Source organism: Leptonychotes weddellii, chromosome 4 (assembly GCF_054177405.1).
Source record: "Leptonychotes weddellii isolate Sample4059 chromosome 4, ASM5417740v2, whole genome shotgun sequence".
In the NCBI taxonomy this organism is placed as follows: Eukaryota; Metazoa; Chordata; class Mammalia; order Carnivora; family Phocidae; genus Leptonychotes; species Leptonychotes weddellii.
In genome coordinates this window covers 83,533,969-83,555,349 of record NC_138372.1, presented here as the reverse complement: position 1 = coordinate 83,555,349, position 21,381 = coordinate 83,533,969, and the positions used below count along the sequence as shown (strand labels likewise).

Genomic DNA, 21,381 nt, shown 5'->3' with positions numbered 1-21,381 from the left:
CAAAAGATGCCTTTTACTCAAATGTACCATACTACACACTGTTCTATATCTTACTTTTTTCTACTATATGATATTGTCCACATTAATATAAATATATATATATAAACACATATAGTACTGATCCAGTTAGTATAGTAGAATCCCTCTTAACTAACGTGAACAAGACTGGCAAAAGTGAAAAATAATAACAAATAATATACAGGCATCTTAACATTTTATTTGAAATATATAACTGTACACTAATTTGCCAAATCTCTGGATTTAGGACATGGCACAGTTGTGAGAATTAAGTGTAAAATACTTAGAACAAAGCCCAGCACACAATATACTCTGTATGTGTGTTTGCCATTACAATTAGGGTCAAAATCTCCTCTCCCTACCCACTTTTAAAAAATTAGTTTTAGGTGTACAACACAGTGATCTGACAATTCTAAACATTATGCAATGCTCATCATGGTAAGTGTAGTCACCATCTGTCACCATACAACACGATTACAAAATTAGTAACTATATTCCCTATGCTGTACTTTTCATCTCTGTGACTTATTTATCTTGTAACTGGAAGTTTGTACCTCTTAATCCCCTTCACCTCATCCCCCTCCCCTCTGGCAATCCCCAGGTTGTTCTCTGTACTTAGATTCTGTTTCTGGCTTTTGTTTGTTTGTTTTTTTAGATTCCACATATAAGTGAAATCATATGGTATTTGTCTTTCTCTGACATTTCACTTAGCACAGTACCCTCTAGGTCCATCCATGTTGTCGTGAATGCTAAGAGTTCATTCTTTTTTATACCATTTCCATCTTTAAAGTGGTGAATTTAAGCTCTCTGCTCCTCCCTGTTTGACAGACAGCCACATCTTATGGTTCAGTGCCAGCCGTGTCCCTGAGACACAGTGGTGAAGGTCAGAGTAAACGGATTTGGCTTTATTGGGTGCCTGGTCACTAGGGCTGCTTTTAACTCTGGCAAAACATAACTGTCACCATCAGTGACCCCTTCATTGACCTCAAATACATGGTCTACATGTTTCAGGATGATTCCACCCACAGCAAATTCAATGGCACAGTCAAGGCTGAGAACAAGAAACTCGTCATCGATGGAAAACTCATCTCCATCTTCCAGGAGTGATATCCAGCCAACATCAAAGGGGGTGATGCTGGTGCTGAGTGTGCTGTGGAGTCCACTGGGGTCTTCACCACCATGGAGAAGGCTGGGGCTCACCTGAAGGGTGGGGCCAAGAGGGTCATCATCTCTGCCCCTGCTGCTGATGCTTCCATGTTTGTGACGGGCGTGAACCATGAGAAGTATGACGACTCCCTCAAGATTGTCAGCGATGCCTCCTGCACCACCAACTGCTTGGCCCTATCCTTGACAACTTTGGCATCATGGAGGGACTCATGATTCATGACTCCATGCCATCACTGCCACCCAGAAGACTGTGAGGGACTCCCTGGGAAGCTGTTGCACGATGGCTGAGGGGCTGCCCAGAACATTATCCCTGCTTTTACTGGTGCTGCTAAAGCTGTAGGCAAGGTCATCCTTGAGCTGAATGGGAAGCTCACTGGTATGGCCTTCCATGTCTCCACCTGCAACGTGACAGTCGTGGATCTGACCTGCTGCCTGGAGAAAGCTGCTAAATATGATGACATCAAGAAGGTGGTGAAGCAGGCATCAGAGGGCCCCCTCAAGGGCATCCTGGGCTACACTGAGGACCAGGTTGTCTCCTGCGACTTTAACAGTGACACCCCACTCTTCCACCTTTGATGCTGGCATTGCTCTCCAAGACCGCTTTGTCAAGTTCATTTCCTGGTATGACAATGAATTTGGCTACAGCAACCAGGTGGTGAACGTTATGGTCCACATGGCCTCCAAGGAGTAAGAGCCCCCTGGACCATCAGCCCCAGCAAGAGCAAGAGGAGGAGAGGCCCTCAGCTGCTAGGGAGTCCTTGCCCCAACTCATCCCCCAACACACTGAGAATTTCCTGACCTCTATACAGTTTCCATCCCAGACCCCATTAATAAGGGGAGGGACTTGGGGAGCTCTACCTTGTCATGTACCATCAATGTACATGTACCATGTACCCAGCCAAAAAAAAAAAAAAAAAAAAAGTGGTGAATTTAAATAAGATGGGCAGCAATCTATGGTAAACTCTATTATTCATGAATATTTGCTGCCCTTTCCTGTCGCATTGATGTCTGGCGTGGCCATATCACTAAATCTACCCTATTATGAATTATTGGATTCTTTTTCTTTATTAGGTTATTGTCATATCCCTTAATAGCACACTTCACTAAATAAAACAAAACTTTCTCCAGATGATTCTTGTCTCTTCTAGCTAATTCTTTGCTCCCCTCTACAGCTAAACTCCTTGAAAGACTTCTCAATTTGCTATATCCCACTCTCTAGTCGATCTACTTCAAATAGGCTTTTGTCCTCATTTTCCCTCTGCAATGGTTCTTAAGATTACCAATGATGTCCATTTTTGTTAAAGCCCAAAGGCTCTGTCTGCATCTTACTTAACCCCCCAACAGCATCTGAAAGGCTTGGGCACTCCACCTCCTTTCCAACATCATTTTTTTTTTCTCTAACCTTCCATGGTGCTGCAATTGCCTGGTTTTACTCCTACCTCAATGGCTGCTCCTTCTCACTCTCGTTTGCTGGACCTACTCCTGTATTCATCCTCTGTAGAAAGAACGCTAGTTGCACACCAACTATCCATTCCCCTGCTCTCCAAAGTAATAGAAAACTGTATTTTTAGGTGGGTATATGGCTACCCAAAATAATGACAACATTTAAAAAAAAATTTTTTTTATTTAGGGGTGCTTGTGTGGCTCAATTGTTAAGTGTCTGCCTTTGGCTCAGGTCATGATCACAGGGTCCTGGGATCTAGCCCCACATTGGGCTCCCTGCTCGGCGGGAAGCCTGCTTCTCCCTCTTCCACTCTCCCTGCTTGTGTTCCCTCTTGCTGTTTCTCTCTGTCAAATAAATAAATAAAATCTTTTAAAAATTTCTTATTTAAATTCAATTTAAGTAACATATAGTGTTTCATTAGTTTCAGAGGTAGAATTCAGTGCTTCATCAGTTGCATACAACACCTAGTGCTCCTTACTTCAAATGCCCTCCTTAATGCCCATCACCTAGTTATCCCATCCCCCCAAACTCCTCCCCTTCAGCAACCTCAGTTTGTTCCCTAGAGTTAAGAGTCTCTTATGGTTTGCCTCCCTGTTTTCATCTTATTTTATTTTCCCTTCCCTTCCCCTATGTTCATCTGTTTTGTTTCTTAAATTCCACATATGAGTGAAATAATATGGTATTGTGCTATGGCAGTGTGACCAAGATCTGGCCAAAAGGATGTAAGAAGTGATACATATGAATTCTTGCTCCTCTCCTGCTAACAGTAATTTATACTCCTTCTGAATGTTAGAGTGATCCAAGATTTGGTTCAGGACCTCTTGTCTTCTATGTCTACACTTTCCCCATTCAAGTCTGTAGGGTTTTTTTTGTTTTGTTTTGTTGTTTTGTTTTTTTGTTTTTTTTGAGAGAGAGACAGAATGAGCAGGGGGAAGGGGAGAGAGAATCCCAAGCAGCCTCCACTCTCAGTGTGGAGCAGGACACGGTGCTCCATCTCACAACCCTGAGATCATGACCTGAGCCGAAACCAAGAGTTGGACACTTAACTGACTAAGCCAACCAGGCGTCCCAGGTCTGTAGCTTTAAATAGAAACTATGCTGGTAACTTTCATGTCTCCGTCTCTAGTCTGACTTCTCCCCTGAGTGCCAGACTGGTATCTTTAAATGACTATTGGACATTCCTACTTGGTATCTCATAGACATCTCCAATTTAACATGGCCAAAATTGATTTCTGCTTATCGGTCCCCCAAATTATTTCACTCTGAGCTTTTGCCATTTCAATAAATAGCACAATTACCTTCCTATATGCTCAGGTAAGGGTCTAAGAGTTATCCTCAATTCTTTTCCCTTCATTTACCACATCCAATCTATCAGTGGGGGTCTACCTCCAGAAACACATCCCACATCATACCGTCTCTGTGGTTATAGCTCCATGCCAATACAAGCATTCCTCACCTGAACCATCCCCACCACCTACGTGGTCTATCTGCAATGCATCCTCTACACAGCAGCAAAACTGATCTTAGAAGATCATCTCTCTCCTTAGTAAAATCCTCAAATGGATTCTAATTGTAATTAGAATAAAATCCAAACTCATTACCATGTCCTATAAGGCCCTGCCTGATCTAGTGCCTCCATCCTCATCACCAAGAGCTTTCCCTCTCCTTCTTTTCCATCTTCCAGCCAAGCTGGTCTTCTGTTATTTAAATATGACAGATTTGTTGTTTAACCTAAATGGGGTTTACAATACTTTTGAATCTGTGGCTTGATGTTTTTCATCAGTTTTAGAAGATTCTCAGCCACAGTACCTTTCCTCTCCCTCTAGGGCTCCATTTACATATATGTTAGACCTTTATACTGTTTCTCATGTCTTACATTCTTTTTAAAATTTTCTACTTTCTTTCTGTGATTTTGTCTGGATATTTTCTTCTGTCTTATTTTCCAGTTTACCAAACCTCTCTTCAGTTTTGGTAAGCCTGCTGTTAAATCTGTTGAAATTTATTTTTATCTATTTAGCTTTATTTACTTATTATTTTTTAAAGTTTTTTTTTTTTTTAAGTAATCTCTACACGCAACATGGGGCTTGAACTCACAATCCCAAGATCAAGAGTCCCATGCTCTACAAACCAAGCCAGTCAGGTGCCCCTTGTCTACTTAGCCTTAAATTTTAGTTATTTCATTTCTCAGTTCTAGAATTCAATTTGCTTTTATCTTTACAGTTTCTAGTTCTCTAATAAAATGCACCCATATTGTTCACTCATAGTTACAGTAAATGTTTGTCTCTGATCTTCCCAAAACCTGTATCTTCCATGAGTGTGTTTTCATTATCTATTTTCCTTTTGATATTTGGTCATGCAGTCGTGTCTCTTGGTATACTTGGTAATTTTTGTGCATGATAATTTGAAGAAGTAATTTGAGGCTCAGAATAGTGTTATTTTCCTTCAGAGAAGATACACATTTGCTTCTGGCAAATTCTGACAGGGGCAGATCACTTTCATCTAAGCAGGGATTAAGCGGATTAGAAGCTGAGTTTCAATCTTTATACAGGCTGATCTATACCCACCATACTCCTTCTAGATTGAAACTCTTAGGGAGTCCCAATGAAAAGTCTGGGGTATTTACCAAGGCCCTTCATGCTGATGGGTCCTGGACTCCAGTTTTTGTCCCTTCAGTCTTGTAAAATTGCTGGGATCTCAGCTAGCCTCTTCTCAGTCATTGCTTTCAGCTCAGCTTCTTAACCACTGCTTGCAACTTAGCAAATGCTTTGAGGGAAAAAGCAATGCTAAATGTCAGGCTCATCTCTTTATGCTTCCCTTGTCTATGATTCTAAGCTTCTTAAGTCCTTACTGCCTTGGCAGCTTCTGATACCTTCAAGCAGCTGTTTTTTATATTTGGTCTAACTTTTCAGGTTGTTCTCAGAGGGATGGGTGGTGTTTAATAAGCTGGTCCATTAATTTCCGAAGCATAAATCCCCAGGTTTATTATAATCTTAGGGTCTGTTATGGATTGCATTGTGCATTTCTCCTCCAACCCCCCAAGATATGTTGAAGTCCTAACCACCAGTACCTTGGGATGTGATCTTATTTGGAAATACATAGGTAATCTAGTTAGAATGAGGTCCTAATCCAACATGACTGGAACCCTCATTAAAAAAAAAAAGGAGATTTGAACATAGTCACAGACACACACAGTGGGAAGATGATGTGAAGACACAAAGGGAGAAGACAGCCATGTAACTGGAGTGATTCATCTACAAGCCAAGGAATGCCTGGAGCTACCAAAAGTTAGGAGAAAGGCATGGAACAGTTTCTGGAGCCTTTAGAGCATGGCTCTGCTGACACCTTGATTTTGACTTCTGACCTCCAGAACTATAAGACAATACCTTTGTGTTGTTTTAAGCCACTCAGTTTATGGAACTTCAATATAGCAGCTCTAGGAAACTAACACAGGGCCTTTTTACTTTCAGGTATGGGATGGTTACTTTCATGTACCAACTTGCTGGGTCATGGGGTGCCCAGATATATGATTAAACACTATTTCTGGCTATGTCTGTGAGGGTGTTTCTGGATGAGATTAACATTTTAATCAGTCAACTGAGGAAAGCAGATTGCTTTCTTCAGTGTGGGTGGGCATCATCCAATCTGTTGAGGGTTTGAATAGAAGAAACAGGCTGAGGAAGGTTAAATTCGCTCTCTTTACCTGTTTGAATTGGGACATCAGTTTTCTCCTGCTTTCAAACTAGGACTTACACCATCAGCACTCCTAATTAACGGCTTTGACCTGAACTTACACCATTGGTTTCCTGGTTCTCAGGTCTTTGGTCTGAAGACTGGAATTACACCACCAGCATTCTAGGGTCCCCAGCTTGCAGATGGCAGATCGTGGGAGTTCCTGGCCTCCATAATTGTGTACGCCAATTCCTTATAATAAATCTGTATCTATATAGCTACCTCTCCACTCTATTGATTGTTTCTCTGGAGAATTTTGACTGTATTAGTTAATACAAGGTCCTACTGCTTTAGAATGGTCTTTCCCTAGATCTTTACATGAGTGCCTCCTATTCAAATGTTACCTTTCAGAGAAGTCTCCCCTAATTTTCTGAAATGACTTCCTCTCCCTGAGTTATTCTCTATTATCTCATTGAATTTTATATACAACACTTACCATCTAAAACAATTTTATTTGGTTACATGCTTACTCTCTATCTTTTCTATCACTCTTCCCACCAGCTCCAACCAGAAAAGAGAGTCCTTGAGGGCAGGAACTTATGCCAGTTCACCACTGTCCTTTCAGGGCCTAGAATAGTAGGTGGCACTTTGTAGGAACTCACATATTTGTTGACAGGCGATGGACTGCTTCCCTGTGTCCTAGGCAACAGAGTGCATTATCAAACTTTTTGATCTTTGTTAAATTTTTAGGTAAAAAATGGTGCCTTATTTGTAGTTTTAACATACATGAGACTGAGTAATTTTTTATAGGTTTGGAAGCTATTCATATTTTCTGTTTTGTGAAATAAATATTCTGTTGCTTGCCTATTTTTCTAAAGGGTTATTGATCTTTTCTTCTTGATTTATTTGAAGGAGCTCTTTCCATACCAAGGAAATTAGTCCTCTGACATGGTTTGCAGATGTTTTCCCTTAATTTATAGCTTTGCTTAAGGTATTTTTTTTGCAATGCAGAAAATGTTTGTATAGATGAGTTTACTGATTTTTCTTTATGGGTTCTTACTTTTATTCTCATGTGGCCTTTTCTCTTTTCTCAGTGGCTGAAAGATAACAAGACTGGAGTAATTCCCTTGGATCTAAAGATGGGCATCATATGGTGAAGATGGCAGAGCTGCTCTACCAGCCCTGGACCCCTTGGCTGTTACCCACGAGAGACATAAACTTCTGTCCTGTTTAAGTCATTGTATATTTGGGTATCTGCTTCAGCAGCTTATTGTATATGCTCTAACTAAAACACCAAACCATCACAACCTGAGGAACTGGTTTATTTCAGATGAACAAGTCCTACCTTAAATTACAAAATAATTAGTTTTTTTTGTAATAGACTCAGTGTATTTATTTATTTTAAAGATTTTATTTATTTGACAGAGAGAGACACAGCGAGAGAGGGAACACAAGCAGGGGGAGTGGGAGAGGGAGAAGCAGGCTTCCCGTGGAGCAGGGAGCCTGATGCGGGGCTCGATCCCAGGACCCTGTGATCATGACCTGAGCCGAAGGCAGACGCTTAACAACCGAGCCACCCAGGCACCCCGACTCAGTGTATTTAATTAGCAGTTATGCTTTACTCTAAACTGGTTATATGTTTTCTTTTATTAAAATTCAAAGACTGGTCATCTTTAGAAAATTATGACTAGAACTCTATTTAGTAAAGGTTTCAATATAAAAGCCACAGCAGCAATTAAAGTAGAAAGAGAAGGTAGGATGCTTTATTATATCAGTTAATCCTCAAAACTTCTAGAGAAAGGAATTATTATACTCTTAGCTTGGATGAAGAAACTGAGTTTTAGAAAGTCAGGAGAACTGCCTAAGGTCTTACAGTTAATAAGCAGCATATCTGGGACTCAAACATAGGTCACTATGATGACATACACACGTTCACTGCACTATCCTTCCTTTAGGGAAGATTTAATGCAATTATTATTTTTTTAAAGATTTTTAAAATTTATTTATTTGTCAGAGAGAGACACAATGAGAGAGAGAGAGAGAGAGCGCACAAGCAGGGGGAGTGGCAGGCAGAGGGAGAAGCAGGCTCCTCGCTGAGCAAGGAGCCTGATGCAGGACTCGATCCCAGGACCCTGGGATCATGACTTGAGCTGAAGGTAGGCGCTTAACCGACTGAGTCACCCAGGTGTCCCCTTGATGCAATTATTGCTGCTCCAAGTTAGACTGTTTTAGAGGTCTATTTTCATTAAAGGCTTAAAACCTATAAAATGTATATATGTATTTATGTTATATCTTAGCTGAGTAGATGAATCAATATAACAAAATATAGCCACACACAACATAGTGCTATCCATTCATTCAAAAAGCAGAGAAAGAAAGTTAAAAATACAACTTCTTATCTGATAAAGAAGAACACAAGACTGGAATGGAAAAGAACAAGGCAAGGGACTCCTGCTTTTCATTTTAAGTCCTTCCCTTAATCTTTGAACACGTATATGTATTATATTGGTAATTTAAAAAAATGTATATAAGATAGAGGGGCGCCTGGATGGCTCAGTCGTTAAGCGTCTGCCTTTGGCTCAGGTCATGATCTCAGGATCCTGGGATTGAGCCCCGTGTCGGGCTCCCTGCTCAGCGGGGAATATGCTTCTCCCTCTCCTTCTACCTGCCGCTCCCCCTGCTTGTGCTCTCTCTGTGTCAAATAAATAAATAAAAATCTTTAAAAAAATGTATATAAGATGTAACATACAGGTTACATTTAAAGGCAACAGTTTCATTCACCTATAGTGGTAACAAATGGATTTCCTCTTTTTCACCCCCCAAAAAGTAGGATCACGTATTTCTATATATATTAAGTTGATCACCTGAGATTACCATCTTTGTAGATTACTGGGAACATGCCTCAACCTAACGTGGAAAGGAAATGATATAAAAAACAAAACAGGGCCTTGGAATTAGAAAGATTCGTGTGAGTCCCCACTTTGCCATTTCCTAGCTATGTGAATTTGGGCAAGTGATAACTTCTCTAAACCTCAGTTTTCCTGAAATTGCCAAAAGATAACACCCATTTTCATGGTTGTTGTTAGACGTAATATATGTAAGGTCCCTAAAATAATGCCTAGCAATGAGAAATTTAATGAATGGCAGGATAAAGATAGATAGAGCCCCCCCAAATAATACAAATAGGGTCAACACTTAAAGGTAGTGATAGTGAGATAAGGTCCTTGAGTAATAGTTTATGACTTCACATTTTCTTAAGTCCTATTTGTCACAGTAATTCAAATTATTGCTGCAAGTGTGAAGTGGCATTACATATAACACTTCTAATGATGAAGTAGAGCTAAATAAAGTGAGTCAGGGACTATGGAACTAATTACGGGTTCTGAAAGGGGAGACGTAATCAGCTACTTTTGTACCTTCCTCACAGATACTCTGTAGATACAAGGATCCAGGATGCCTGTGGTGGCACTTGCACTCATTTTGCACATAAATGAGAACTTCTTCCTCCAGTGAACACAGTTTGCTTGCACCACTTCCCTGAATGGGGGAAAAAAAAAAAAAGAGAAACAATTACTACTGATGACAGGTCAAAAAAGCATACACACTCTTTCACTCAGGTCTCTAATGCAGAAGTGATAGATTAAAAGCCAGTATTTGGAAACATGAAGAAAACAAACTTCTAACAATGTGGTCTGAAAATCTCTAGAAGCTTTTAATTATCCACAGAAACTTAAATTTAAAAAAAAAGTGAAATTACATATCAATTGAATCAACGTAAATCGAAGCTTCACTACTCATTCATTCAGCACATAATACATGTTTATTTTTGGTGTGCGGGTTGTGTGCTAGGTGTCCGAGATACGAAGACGAGGACGACGGTGTTCCTAACCTTGTAGGGCCTGTGGTTTAGTCAGTACCAGAGACAGAACTGTGAACAAATACGTGTTCTGAAATGGACTCCTGCTATCGCTCTACTCCTGTTCCTGCCATAACAGCAACAACAGCTGCCATTTGCTGTCAGCTTACCACATGCTATTCAATCTCACAGCAACCCCAGGAGGTTTATAGATAAGAAAGATGAAGCGCAAGGAGAAAAGTTAACTCAAGGTCATTTAGGCAGGAAGTCGCGGCACTAGCTTTCAAACCAGGCCCGTTTAACTCAACAGCCTACTTGTCCATAAAGGAAAATCTGTATTTTCCCCACCACCTCTGCTCTTTCAAGCTTCCAGGCCTTTGTACCTGCTGTTCCCTCTACTGTTTTGTATAAGTGTAGGGGGCTTGGCCTTAAAACAGAAGGATAATTATTCCTCTAACATGGGAAGAAAAGAAAGACAATGGGTGAAAATAAAGAGAAAACTGGAGAAACCAAAAGGGAAAGGCAAGAAAGCCCAGGCTGAATAGTTTTTGATTTTCTTAGGAAAGTAAAAGGTGAGGTTCGTTCTTTTTTTTTTTTTTTTTTTAATATTTTATTTATTTGCCAGAGAGAGAGAGAGTGAGAGAGTGTGAGAGTACAAGCAGGGGGAGTGGCAGGCAGGGAGCCCAATGTGGGGCTCGATCCCAGGACTCTGGGATCATGACCCGAGCCGTAGGCAGACGCTCAACCGACTGAGCCAGCCCCTGTCATTCTATAGAAATAACCTCACCTTGGGACGCCTGGGTGGCTCAGTTGTTAAGCATCTGCCTTCGGCTCAGGTCATGATCCCAGGGTCCTAGGATCGAGCCCCACATGGGGCTCCCTGCTCAGCGGGGAGCCTGCTTCTCCCTCTCCTACTCCCTCTGCTTGTGTTCCCTCTCTTGCTGTGTTTCTCTCTGTCAAATAAATAAATAAAATCTTAAAAAAAAAAAAGATTTATTTCAGAGAGAGAACACGTTGGGGGGGAGGAGGGGTAGAGGGAGAAAATCTCAAGCAGACTCCCAGCTGAGTGTGGAGCCCCTCCTGGGCTAGAACCCATGAGATCACGACCTGAGCCAAAATCAAGAGATGGAAGCTCAATGAACTGACCCACCCAGGCACCCCTAGAATGTATGTGTTCTTAGAGGAGTTTCCTGGAAATCCAGCAGGAGTGCAATTTATTTGTATGGTCACAACACAGGCAGAATGAGTTCTTTGGCAAAGAATGGATCTGGAGGTATTTATCAGGCAACATGAGGCATCCCCAGCAAGATAGGCACGAGCTAACATGCATACTTAAAAATAAATGAATTTTTGAAAAAAACAGTGAATAATAATGAAAATAACAAAGAGGAAAAAATAAAATTAGAATTTTTTAAAATGTTTCCCTATCAACATCTCAGGGCCTCAAGACTTGATGGAGGCATCAGTCATGGCCTCTGGAGCTCCTAAAAAGGGTGTGCAAGTATACTGAAGGGCTACCCTTCAGGAGCACCCTGTGCTTCCAAGCACTTTGTTGCTTCTGTCACTGAGATCACTGACCTTTGATCAGGAATCAGACATTTAAAACAAAAACAAAAACCAAAAAAACCCCTATATTTTACTTCAAAAAAAATTACATAAAAACTTCTAGTTAAAGATTGCAGGTTGAGAGCATGTATTAACTTACCTCTGCTCTCCCAAACATTCTATTTAATTTTTAAGGCATCATCTAGCAAGGACAAAGAGAACCAGAGAGGAGACAAAAATAAATGGCCAGGGATTAACAAGTGATAATGATTTAGCAAATCAAAGAAAGCTGAACATTAAGCTGGTAATGGTGAAAGCCAAGAGCAGGTATCTTAAATTAGCATTAAGTGGAACAAAGGAGGGACAAATGGCAGAAGAACTGATTGAAAACTCTTTTAGAAAGAGGCCCTCAGATCTTCCTGACTCCTGCAGAAGATTTATTCTCCTGATGAGGTACAACAGAAGGATCTCTGTGTTACATGACCTGAGGGCAGGTATTGAAAATAGAATGACCATACTGGGTGGGGGGGCAGGGTGGACCCAGGATGAAAGATGGACTTACTGAATGCTAAGACTTCCAACCTTCTTCCCCTAATCTGGCTTCTCAGGATATATTCTTTAAGAAGACGTAAGAAGAACATTCTCTGCGGAATTCAACCAGACCCCCCAAAAAAGCTCTAATGAGATGAATGTTGTAGGTTACAAAATGACTCTGCCAGCTCAATCTACAGTAAAAACCTGAATCAATGAACACTCTCTACATGCACAAAGCCTCTAAGCAACTTTAACTGCCTCACAGTTAAATATGAGCAAACACTTGAAGAATGTCTCTTAATATGAACAAACAGACCAGAATGAATAGCAAAAAGGCAAATTTTAAAAGAACAGAGTCTATGCTGGAAGAAGAAAAAAAGATTCTCAGAGAGACAGAAATTGCATCTACCATAAAGGAATAGGATGCTATAAAACAGAACATATAAGGAACTAAAAAGTACTCACAGAAATAAAAAAACATGGGCTTGATATTCTTATTTTTTTAAAGATTTTATCCATTTATTTGAGAGAGAGAGACACAGAGCAAGAGCGAGCACAAGCAGGGGGAGCTGCAAAGGGAGAGGGAGAAGCAGGCTCCCCATTGAGCAGGGAGCCTGATGCGGGGCTCAATCCCAGGACCCTGGGATCATGACCCGAGCTGAAGCCACCCAGGTGCCCCAAGAGTTGACTTTTTGAAAAAAAATAAACAAAATCAAGGAATTCATAGCTAGCCTAAGAAAAAAAGAGTGAAGACCATAAGAAATGAAAAAAGAGACACGGGGCGCCTGGGTGGCTCAGCTGGTTAAGCGACTGCCTTTGTTTTACTGTTTTAGGTCTTATGTGTAAGTTTTTAAATCCATTTTGTGTTGATTTCTGTATATAGTATAAGAGTCCAATTTCATTCTTCTATTGTGAATAACTAGGTCATGATCCTGGAGTCCTGGGATCGGGTCCCTTATTGGGCTCCCTGATCAGCAGGGAGTCTGCTTCTCCCTCTGACCCTCCCCCCTCTCATGCTCTATCTCATTTTCTCTCTCAAATAAATAAATAAAATCTTTAAAAAAAGGAAAAAAGAGACATTTAAAACCGATGCTTCAGAAATAAAAAGAATCATAAGGGACTATTATTAAGTTATATGCTAACAAACTAGATAATCTAGAAGAAATCAATAAATTCCTAGAAACATACACCTTGCTAAAACTGAATCAAGAAGAAACAGAAAACTTGAACAGATCAAAAACAAATAAGGAGACTGAATCAATAATCAAAAACTTTTGAACAACCACCCCCACAAAAAGCCCGGGACCAGATAGTTCTTAGGAGAATTCTATCAAACACTCAAAGGAAAATTTTTACCAATCCTTCTTAAACTCTTCCAAAAGATAGGGGAGTCTGCTTCTCCCTCTGTCTGCCACTCTCCCTGCTTGTTCTCTCTCTCTCTTTCTCTCTGTCAAATAAAAAAATTAAATCTTAAAAAAAAAACAAACACATGATCATCTGAATAGATTAAATTTGGCACGCTTTTTCTGCAGCATCCACTCATGATAAAGACTTTCAACAAAACTGGTAGAGCAGCAACTTACCTCAATACAGTAAAGACCATATATGAAAAGCCCACAGCTAACATCATAATCAGTAAGGAAAACCTGAAAGCTCTTCCTCTAAGATCTAGTGCAATACAAGGATGCCCTCTCTCACCACTTCTGGAATATAGTACTGGAAATCCTAGCCAGAGCAATTAGTCAAGAAAAGAAATAAAAGCATCCAAATCAGAAAGAAAGAAGTAACATTAGCTCTATTTGCAGACAATATGATCATATATATATAAAGTCCTAAAGACCACCCCCCCAAAAAAAACTGTCAGAATAAACAGATTCAGTAAAGTTGCAGGATACAAAATCAAAATAAGAAAAAAAAATCTGTGGTGTTTCTATACATGAACAATGAACTACCTGAAAAAGAAATTAAGGAAACAATCCCATTCACAATAGCAACAAAAAGAATAAAATACCTAGAAATAAATTTAATCAAAGAGGTGAAAGACTTGTACACTGAAAACTATAAAACACTGATGAAGGAAAGTAATGAAGATACAAACAAATGGGAAGGCATCCTATGGATTGGAAGAATTAATATTGTTAAAAGGTCCATACTACCCAAAGTGATATACAGATTTAATGCAATCCCTATCAAAATCCCAATGGGATTCTTTACAGAACTAGAAAAAAACAATCCCCAAATTCCTGTGTAACCACGAAGACCGCAAAGCAATCTTGAGGAAGAAGAACAAGGCTGGAGGCATCACACTTTCTGATTTCAGAATGTATTACAAAGTCACAGCAATAAAAACAGTATGGTATTGGGAAAAAAACCCCTCAGAAATATAGACCAGTGAAACAGAATAGAGAGCTCAGGAATAATTCCACCCACTTACACTCAACTGATCTTTGATTAAGAGTGCCAAGAAAACATAATGGAAAAAGGACAGTGGTGCTAGGAAAACTGGTTATTCACAATAGAAGAATGAAATTGGACTCTTATACTATATACAGAAATCAACACAAAATGGATTTAAAAACTTACACATAAGACCTAAAACAGTAGGGGCGCCTGGGTGGCTCAGTTGGTTAAGCGACTGCCTTCGGCTCAGGTCATGGTCCTGGAGTCCCGGGATCGAGTCCCACATCGGGCTCCCTGCTCTGCGGGGAGCCTGTTTCTCCCTCTGACCCTCCCCCCTCTCATGTGCTCTCTCTCATTCTCTCTGTCTCAAATAAATAAATAAAGATCTTTAAAAAAAAAAAAAAAGACCTAAAACAGTAAAACTACTAGAAAAAAATAGAGAAAAAGCTTCTTGACATTGGTCTGGGCAATGATTTTTTTGGGTATAACACCAAAAGCACAGGCAAAAGCAAAAATAGATAAGTGACTGCATCAAACTAAAAAGCTTCTGCAGAGCAAAGGAAATGATCAACAGAATGAAAAGGCAACTTATGGAATGGGAGAAAATATTCTCCAACCATGTATCTGATGAGAGGTTAATGTCTCAAATATATAAGAAACCCAAACAGCTCAATGGCAAAAACAAAAAAACCTCCATACAACACAATTAAAAAATGGGCAAAAACGTTTGAATAGACATTTCTCAAGTGAAGATATAAGGCCAACAGATATATGATTGTAATCACTAATCATTAGAGAAATGCAAATCAAAACCACAATGAGATATGGCCTCACACCTATTAGAGTGGCTGTTATCAAAAAGACAAAAAAAGCGTTGGTTAGAATGTGGAAAAAAGGGCGCCTGGGTGGCTCAGTCGGTTATTCATCTGCCTTTGGTTCAGGTCATGATCTCTGGGTCCTGGGATGGAGCCCTCCATCGGGGTCCCTGCTCAGTGGGTTGTCTGCTTCTCTCTCAGCCCTTCTCTCTCTCGCTCTCAAAAGTAAATAAATAAAATCTATTAAAAAAAAGAATGTGAAAAAAAAGAACTCTCCTACATGGTTGATGGGAATATAAATTGGTATAGCCATTATGAAAAACTGTATGGAGGTTCCTTAAAAATTAAAAATAGAATTACCATATGATCCAGCAATTCCACTTCTGGGTACATATCCAAAGGAAATGTAATTGATATTTGAAGAGATATTTCTGCTCCCATGTTCACTGCAGCATTGTTCATAATAGCTGAGATATGGACACAACCTAAGTGTCTGTTGAGGGATGACTGAAGAAATGTGTGACACACACACACACACACAAACACACACACACAGGAATGTTATTCAGCCACAAAAAAGAAGTAAATGTGATAATATGGGTAAGGGTGGAGGACATTATGCAAAGTGAAGTAAGTCAAACACAGAAAGACAAATATTGCATGACCTCACTTATATGTGGAATCTAAAATAGTGGAACTCAATGAGTAGGATGGTGGCAGCCAGGAGTTAGAAAGTGGGGAAATGGGGAAGATGTTGGCCAAAGGGTACCGAATTCAGTTAGAAAGATGAATAAGTTCTGGAGATCTAATGTACAGCATGGTGACCATAGTTAATAATGCTGTATTGCATACTTCTAATTTGCTAAAAGAGTAGATCTTAAATATTCTCACCAGAAAAAACAGGTAATTATGTGACGTGATGGATATGTTAATTAGTTTGATTGTGGTCATCATTTTACAATGTATACATAAATCTAAACATCTCAAGTTGTACATCATTTTTTTAAAGATTTATTTGTTTCTGTGAGAGAGAGAAAGTGCAAGAGAGTGAGAGTGCATGCATGAGTGGGGGGAGTGGCAGAGGGAGAGGGCAAATCTCAAGCTGACTCCCCACTGAGTGCAGAGCCCAATGTGGGGCTCGATCCCAGGACTAAGATCATGACCTGAGCTGAAATCAAGAGTTGGACACCCAACTGACTGAGCCACCCAGGCACCCCATCAAGCTGTACATCTTAAGCATATATAATTAATTTGTCAATTATACTTCAATAAAACTAAAAGATAAAATCAAATATTATGGATGAAATGTTTTGTGCATATTTTTGTATATATTGTATATATTTTTCATGACCTGTACAGCCCCACCCAATGAAGCCACAGATAAGCTCAGATCCACTTGCAGGGAATTAAGACACTATCCAGACACATGAATACTGTCTCCCAAGTAGTGGACTGACATATAAGCTAAGACTCTGGAACAGGTTCTTATGTGAGAGTAAGAAAGTCTAATGAACCAAGAGATCAGGTTGGGATGAACTAAGGCTATGAAAAGTGTACATGATCATTAATTAACTCATGATGTCACACAACAAAGAATCCTTACTGGAGTAGAAACTCAGAAATGATGAAGGCAAAAATAAGAGCCCAGAAAATCACTCTGGACAATACACTGCCAACCACAGTAAACACTAGATAAATATTTGTTGACTGAATGAATAAATGTCATGCATTAGTCACAAATAAACAGTCCCAGCTACTGATTCCTGCCTATGCTACTTCACGATTTTTCCTAAATCAACCCCTTTTCTGTGTCTAGCACCACTACCCTAATTCAGTCCCTCAATAGCTCTTCCTTGAAATATGGCAACAGCCTCCTAAATGGTCCTCACTCAAATCTACCTTTCTCATTGCTACCAGAGAGCTCCTTCTAAAATACAAATTTCAAAATGTCATTCCTCTGTTTAAAATCCTTCACCGACAGGGCACCTGAGTGGCTCAGTCAGTTAAGTGTCTGACTCTTGGTTTTGGTTCAGGTCCTGATCTCAGGGTTGTGGGATCGAGCCCCGAGATCAGCTCTGTGTTCAGCGCAGTCTGCTTGAGAGTCTCTCTCCCTCTCCCTCTGGCTCTCCCCCTACCCCAAAATAAATAAATAAATCTTTAAAAAAATAATAAAATCCTTCACCAGTTCCCCATATCTTGGAGGATTACCTCCAACCTACTTAACATGGCCATGATTAGGTCCCTGCTTATCTTTAGTCTCTTGACCCTTTTTTTTTTTTTTAAAGATTTTATTTATTTATTTGATAGAGAGAGAGCATAAGTAGGCAGAGAGGCAGGCAGAGGGAGAGGGAGAAATAGGCTCTCCACTGAGTGGGGAGCCCAACGTGGGGCTTGATCCCAGGACTCTGGGATCATGACCTGAGCCGAAGGCAGCCGCTTAACCGACTGAGCCACCCAGGTGCCCCTCTCTTGACCCTTTCTGTCTCATACTGCTTGTCAATCCCAATTTACTTCACACTATTCCTCATTTGTATGCCTTGTTCATGAAGTTTTCTTTCCTCTGTATGCTGTCTACTCTCCCTTTCAACTCCCTAGATTTACCAATTTAATTCTTACTCACTTAGTTTAGTCATGACCTGCTCTAGAAATCATTCCCCAACTCAGCCTTCAGGTGAAAGCCTGGTGTCATGTATGATGCGGTCTACCTTGGCTCCCTGAATGCCTCTGTGTCTGCATTCTGTATCCTAGAGTATTGCCACGCAGGAGAGGGGCTGGCAAGAACTGGCCGAGTTGGCTTCCTCCATCATTCCATTCAGTCCTCATCTCCTAGGATGCAGTCCTACTTTCCTTTTTTTTCTGCCTTGTCTCTGGCAGATGCTTCTATGATTACACATATTTCAAATGAACCGATATTTGAAACAAATTTTAAAAATTTATAAGCTTAAAAATAGCTATGTCCCTTCTTAAAAGGAATTCAAGTAGAAAAAGATACGATAATTTAGGCAATCTTTTCGATTTTATATCATCAGAGTAATAGCCCTGAAGTATTCAACAATTTCTCTAAATAAAGGAAAAATTTTGTGTGCCCAAGGCAATTATTCAGAATTTTTTTGTCATAATCTTTAATGTGTATACATGCACGCAAATATACATGCATAGACACACAGCTGACAGAAAGCTGTCCAAACTACACAAACAAACAAAGTGGCAAAGCTAGTTCGTGACAGTTTGTTATACTGATGGGTTACCATGGAAACAAACTCAGACTACTTGGCAACTGAGACAAAAGTCACATTTAGTAATGTTTTCCGTTATGTGAGTCATTAATTTCCTATGAGTTTTATATGGTTGCTTAACCACTTTCAAGAAACAAAGCAAGAGAATAGGATTTATGTTGATACTGTGGAAAGTCAAGTATTTCTAAGATAAACAATAAAGTTGCTGATTGTGAAATACGTAAGCAAAGGACTTAAAAGAAGATAAATGTTGCTATGGCCACTGTTTATCCTTCAAGAGTTAAAAAAAAATCTAAAAAGTCTTTAAAAAATTAATAAAGAGTGAAAATTATGGATCCATTTTTTGTAACTTACTGTACCAGCAAACTGCATTATTTAATATTCTAAGAATAACTTACATATGTATACTCTACACATATATTTAAAATTATGCCATATCTTGGAATTTGAAGTATTTTTAACTTTTCAGAAACAGTGATCAAAAACTGCTGTGAGGAATGCAAGCTGTTTTGCCAGACAACATTACTGCAGGGAGGTGAAGTGCTTGTATCCAGAGCCAGTCTGGTTGGGTTCAAATCCTGCCTCTGCTACTTGCCGGCTCTCACACTGGACACACTCCCTAACCTCGCTGCACTTCCGTTTCCTCCTCCACGAAACAGGGGTAGTAACAGTACCCACAAGTCAAGGGAGTTTTTGGAAACTAAGTGAATTATTACAGTGTTTAGAACAGTGCCTTATAGTGGATCTCAATAAATGTTAGAAGTTGCTATTATTAAGAATGTAAGTAGTTGGGGCGCCTGGGTGGCTCAGTCGTTAAGCGTCTGCCTTCAGCTCAGATCATGTTCCCAGGGTCCTGGGATCGAGCCCCGCATCGGGCTCCCTGCTCCGCGGGAAGCCTGCTTCTCCCTCTCTCACTCCCCCCTGCTTGTGTTCCCTCTCTCGCTGTGTCTTTCTCTGTCAAATAAATAAAATAAAATCTTTAAAAAAAAAAAAAAAAGAATGTAAGTAGTTCTACATCTACTTACATTTGCCGCCCAGAGAGAAATAATGATTAAATTTATAAGCAGGGAATTTTCTTCAATAGTCAATGGAGGTTTCTATTTTCTAAGAGATATAGATTCATGAGAAAATGAACCTTTGGGAACTGAAGCAAAAATAAATATTTTAAAACTCCAAGAATAAATGAGATCCGTAAAAACTGTGACTTTTAATTACAACACTAGGCGTACATGAATCTCTCGCATTCTAAAGGCATTTTTGGCTTGTGTAACTGGGTGGACAGTACTATCATTCAGTGGAAAAAAATTGAGCCCAGGGGATTTTCATTCATTCATCATTCATTCATTCATTCATTCATTCTGCTGGTAGTGTTAGACAATGTAGGAAATGATGATCCAGAGTTTGGACATTTTGAGGTTGAGGAGCCTGAGAGTCCCTCCTTTGGAAATGTCCAGTAGGTAGACAGATACAGAGACCTAGAACTCAAAAAGAGGGCAGGGCTCAAAATACAAATGTTAAGTCCTCAGCATGTTAATGGTCACTGAGATCATGGGAATGGATAAGGCCATTCAGGGAGAGTGGGTAGAGTAGGAAGGGAAGAGAGCGGAGTCTGGAACTCTAGGGAACACTGATATGTAAGGTATGGGAGGAGAAGGGGGCAGGTGAAGGAGACCAAAGGGTAAATGGAGAAGCAAAGGAGATCCTGTTTGTCACTGAAACCAAGGAAAAGATTTTTAAGAAGGCGTTGCCCCAGAATATCAAATGTGGCAGAGTGGGCAGGTAAGATAATGATGAAAAAGCAGCAACAATGAAGTCACTGATAACACTGGCAAGTATAGTTTCAGTGCAAAGGTGAGGGTGGAAGGCAGATTACTATAGGAGGTAGAGACAGTAGTAATAAAGTGGAGAAGACGAAGGTGGCAGTCGGATGGGGACATGGGGTAGAAAGAAGATTTCAACTAACATGCAGGAGACTTAAGCATGTTTTAGCACTGATAGGAAAGAACCACTAAAGAGAAAAAGTCAAAGATTTGAGGAGGTATGAATAATGGCACCAGAGAGGACCCATCTCTGAGAATGTCAGAGCGGATGTGAAATGGACAATAGTTGGGGGGATTGGCTCTCTACAGAAGAAGGGGGCTCCTCTTTCATCATGAGGAAGGAAAGAGAAAAGAACATGCTGTAATGCAGGCAAGTTTGTCAACAGCTCACTGTTCACTGCTCAGAATTTTTTTTTTCCAAGATTTTATTTGTTTATTTGAGAGAGAGAGCGCGTGAGCAGGAGTGGGTGGGGGAGGAGCAGGAGAGGGAGAGAATCTTTTTTTTTTTTTTTAAAGACTATTTATTTGAGAGAGAGAGAGTGAGAGAGAGCATGAGAGGGGAGAGGGTCAGAGGGAGAAGCAGACTCCCTGCTGAGCAAAGAGCCCGATGTGGGACTCCATCCTGGGACTTCAGGATTATGACCTGAGCTGAAGGCAGTCACTTAACCAAGTGAGCCATCCAGGCGCCCAGAGAGGGAGAGAATCTCAAGCAGACTCCCTGCTGAGCATGGAGCCTGATGCGGGGGCTCAATCCCACAACCCTGAGATCATGACCTGAGCCAAAATCAGGAGTCAGATGCTCAACCGACTGAGCCACCCAGGCTCCCCACCCCAGAACTGTTCTGATGAGAAATTTCATTTAGAAACACACACTACT

At 40.3% G+C, this 21,381-nt stretch overlaps 1 protein-coding gene and 1 pseudogene across 3 annotated transcripts in view; one reads left to right on the top strand and one right to left on the bottom strand.

Annotated features, from left to right (window-relative positions):
• The window catches only part of EEIG2 (EEIG family member 2), a 62,245-nt gene that overhangs the window by 33,449 nt on the left and 7,415 nt on the right, over positions 1-21,381 (bottom strand). For 2 of the 3 annotated variants that reach the window (XM_081815590.1, XM_081815589.1), the window contains exon 2: positions 9,715-9,835. In XM_081815590.1, coding sequence (XP_081671716.1) covers positions 9,715-9,835 — 121 coding nt within the window. Of the gene's footprint in view, positions 1-9,714; positions 9,836-10,941; positions 11,005-21,381 lie in introns of those variants that run through there. The other variant, XM_081815591.1, reaches the window with a different exon arrangement.
• Positions 997-1,919, top strand: LOC145720854 (glyceraldehyde-3-phosphate dehydrogenase pseudogene; annotated as a pseudogene).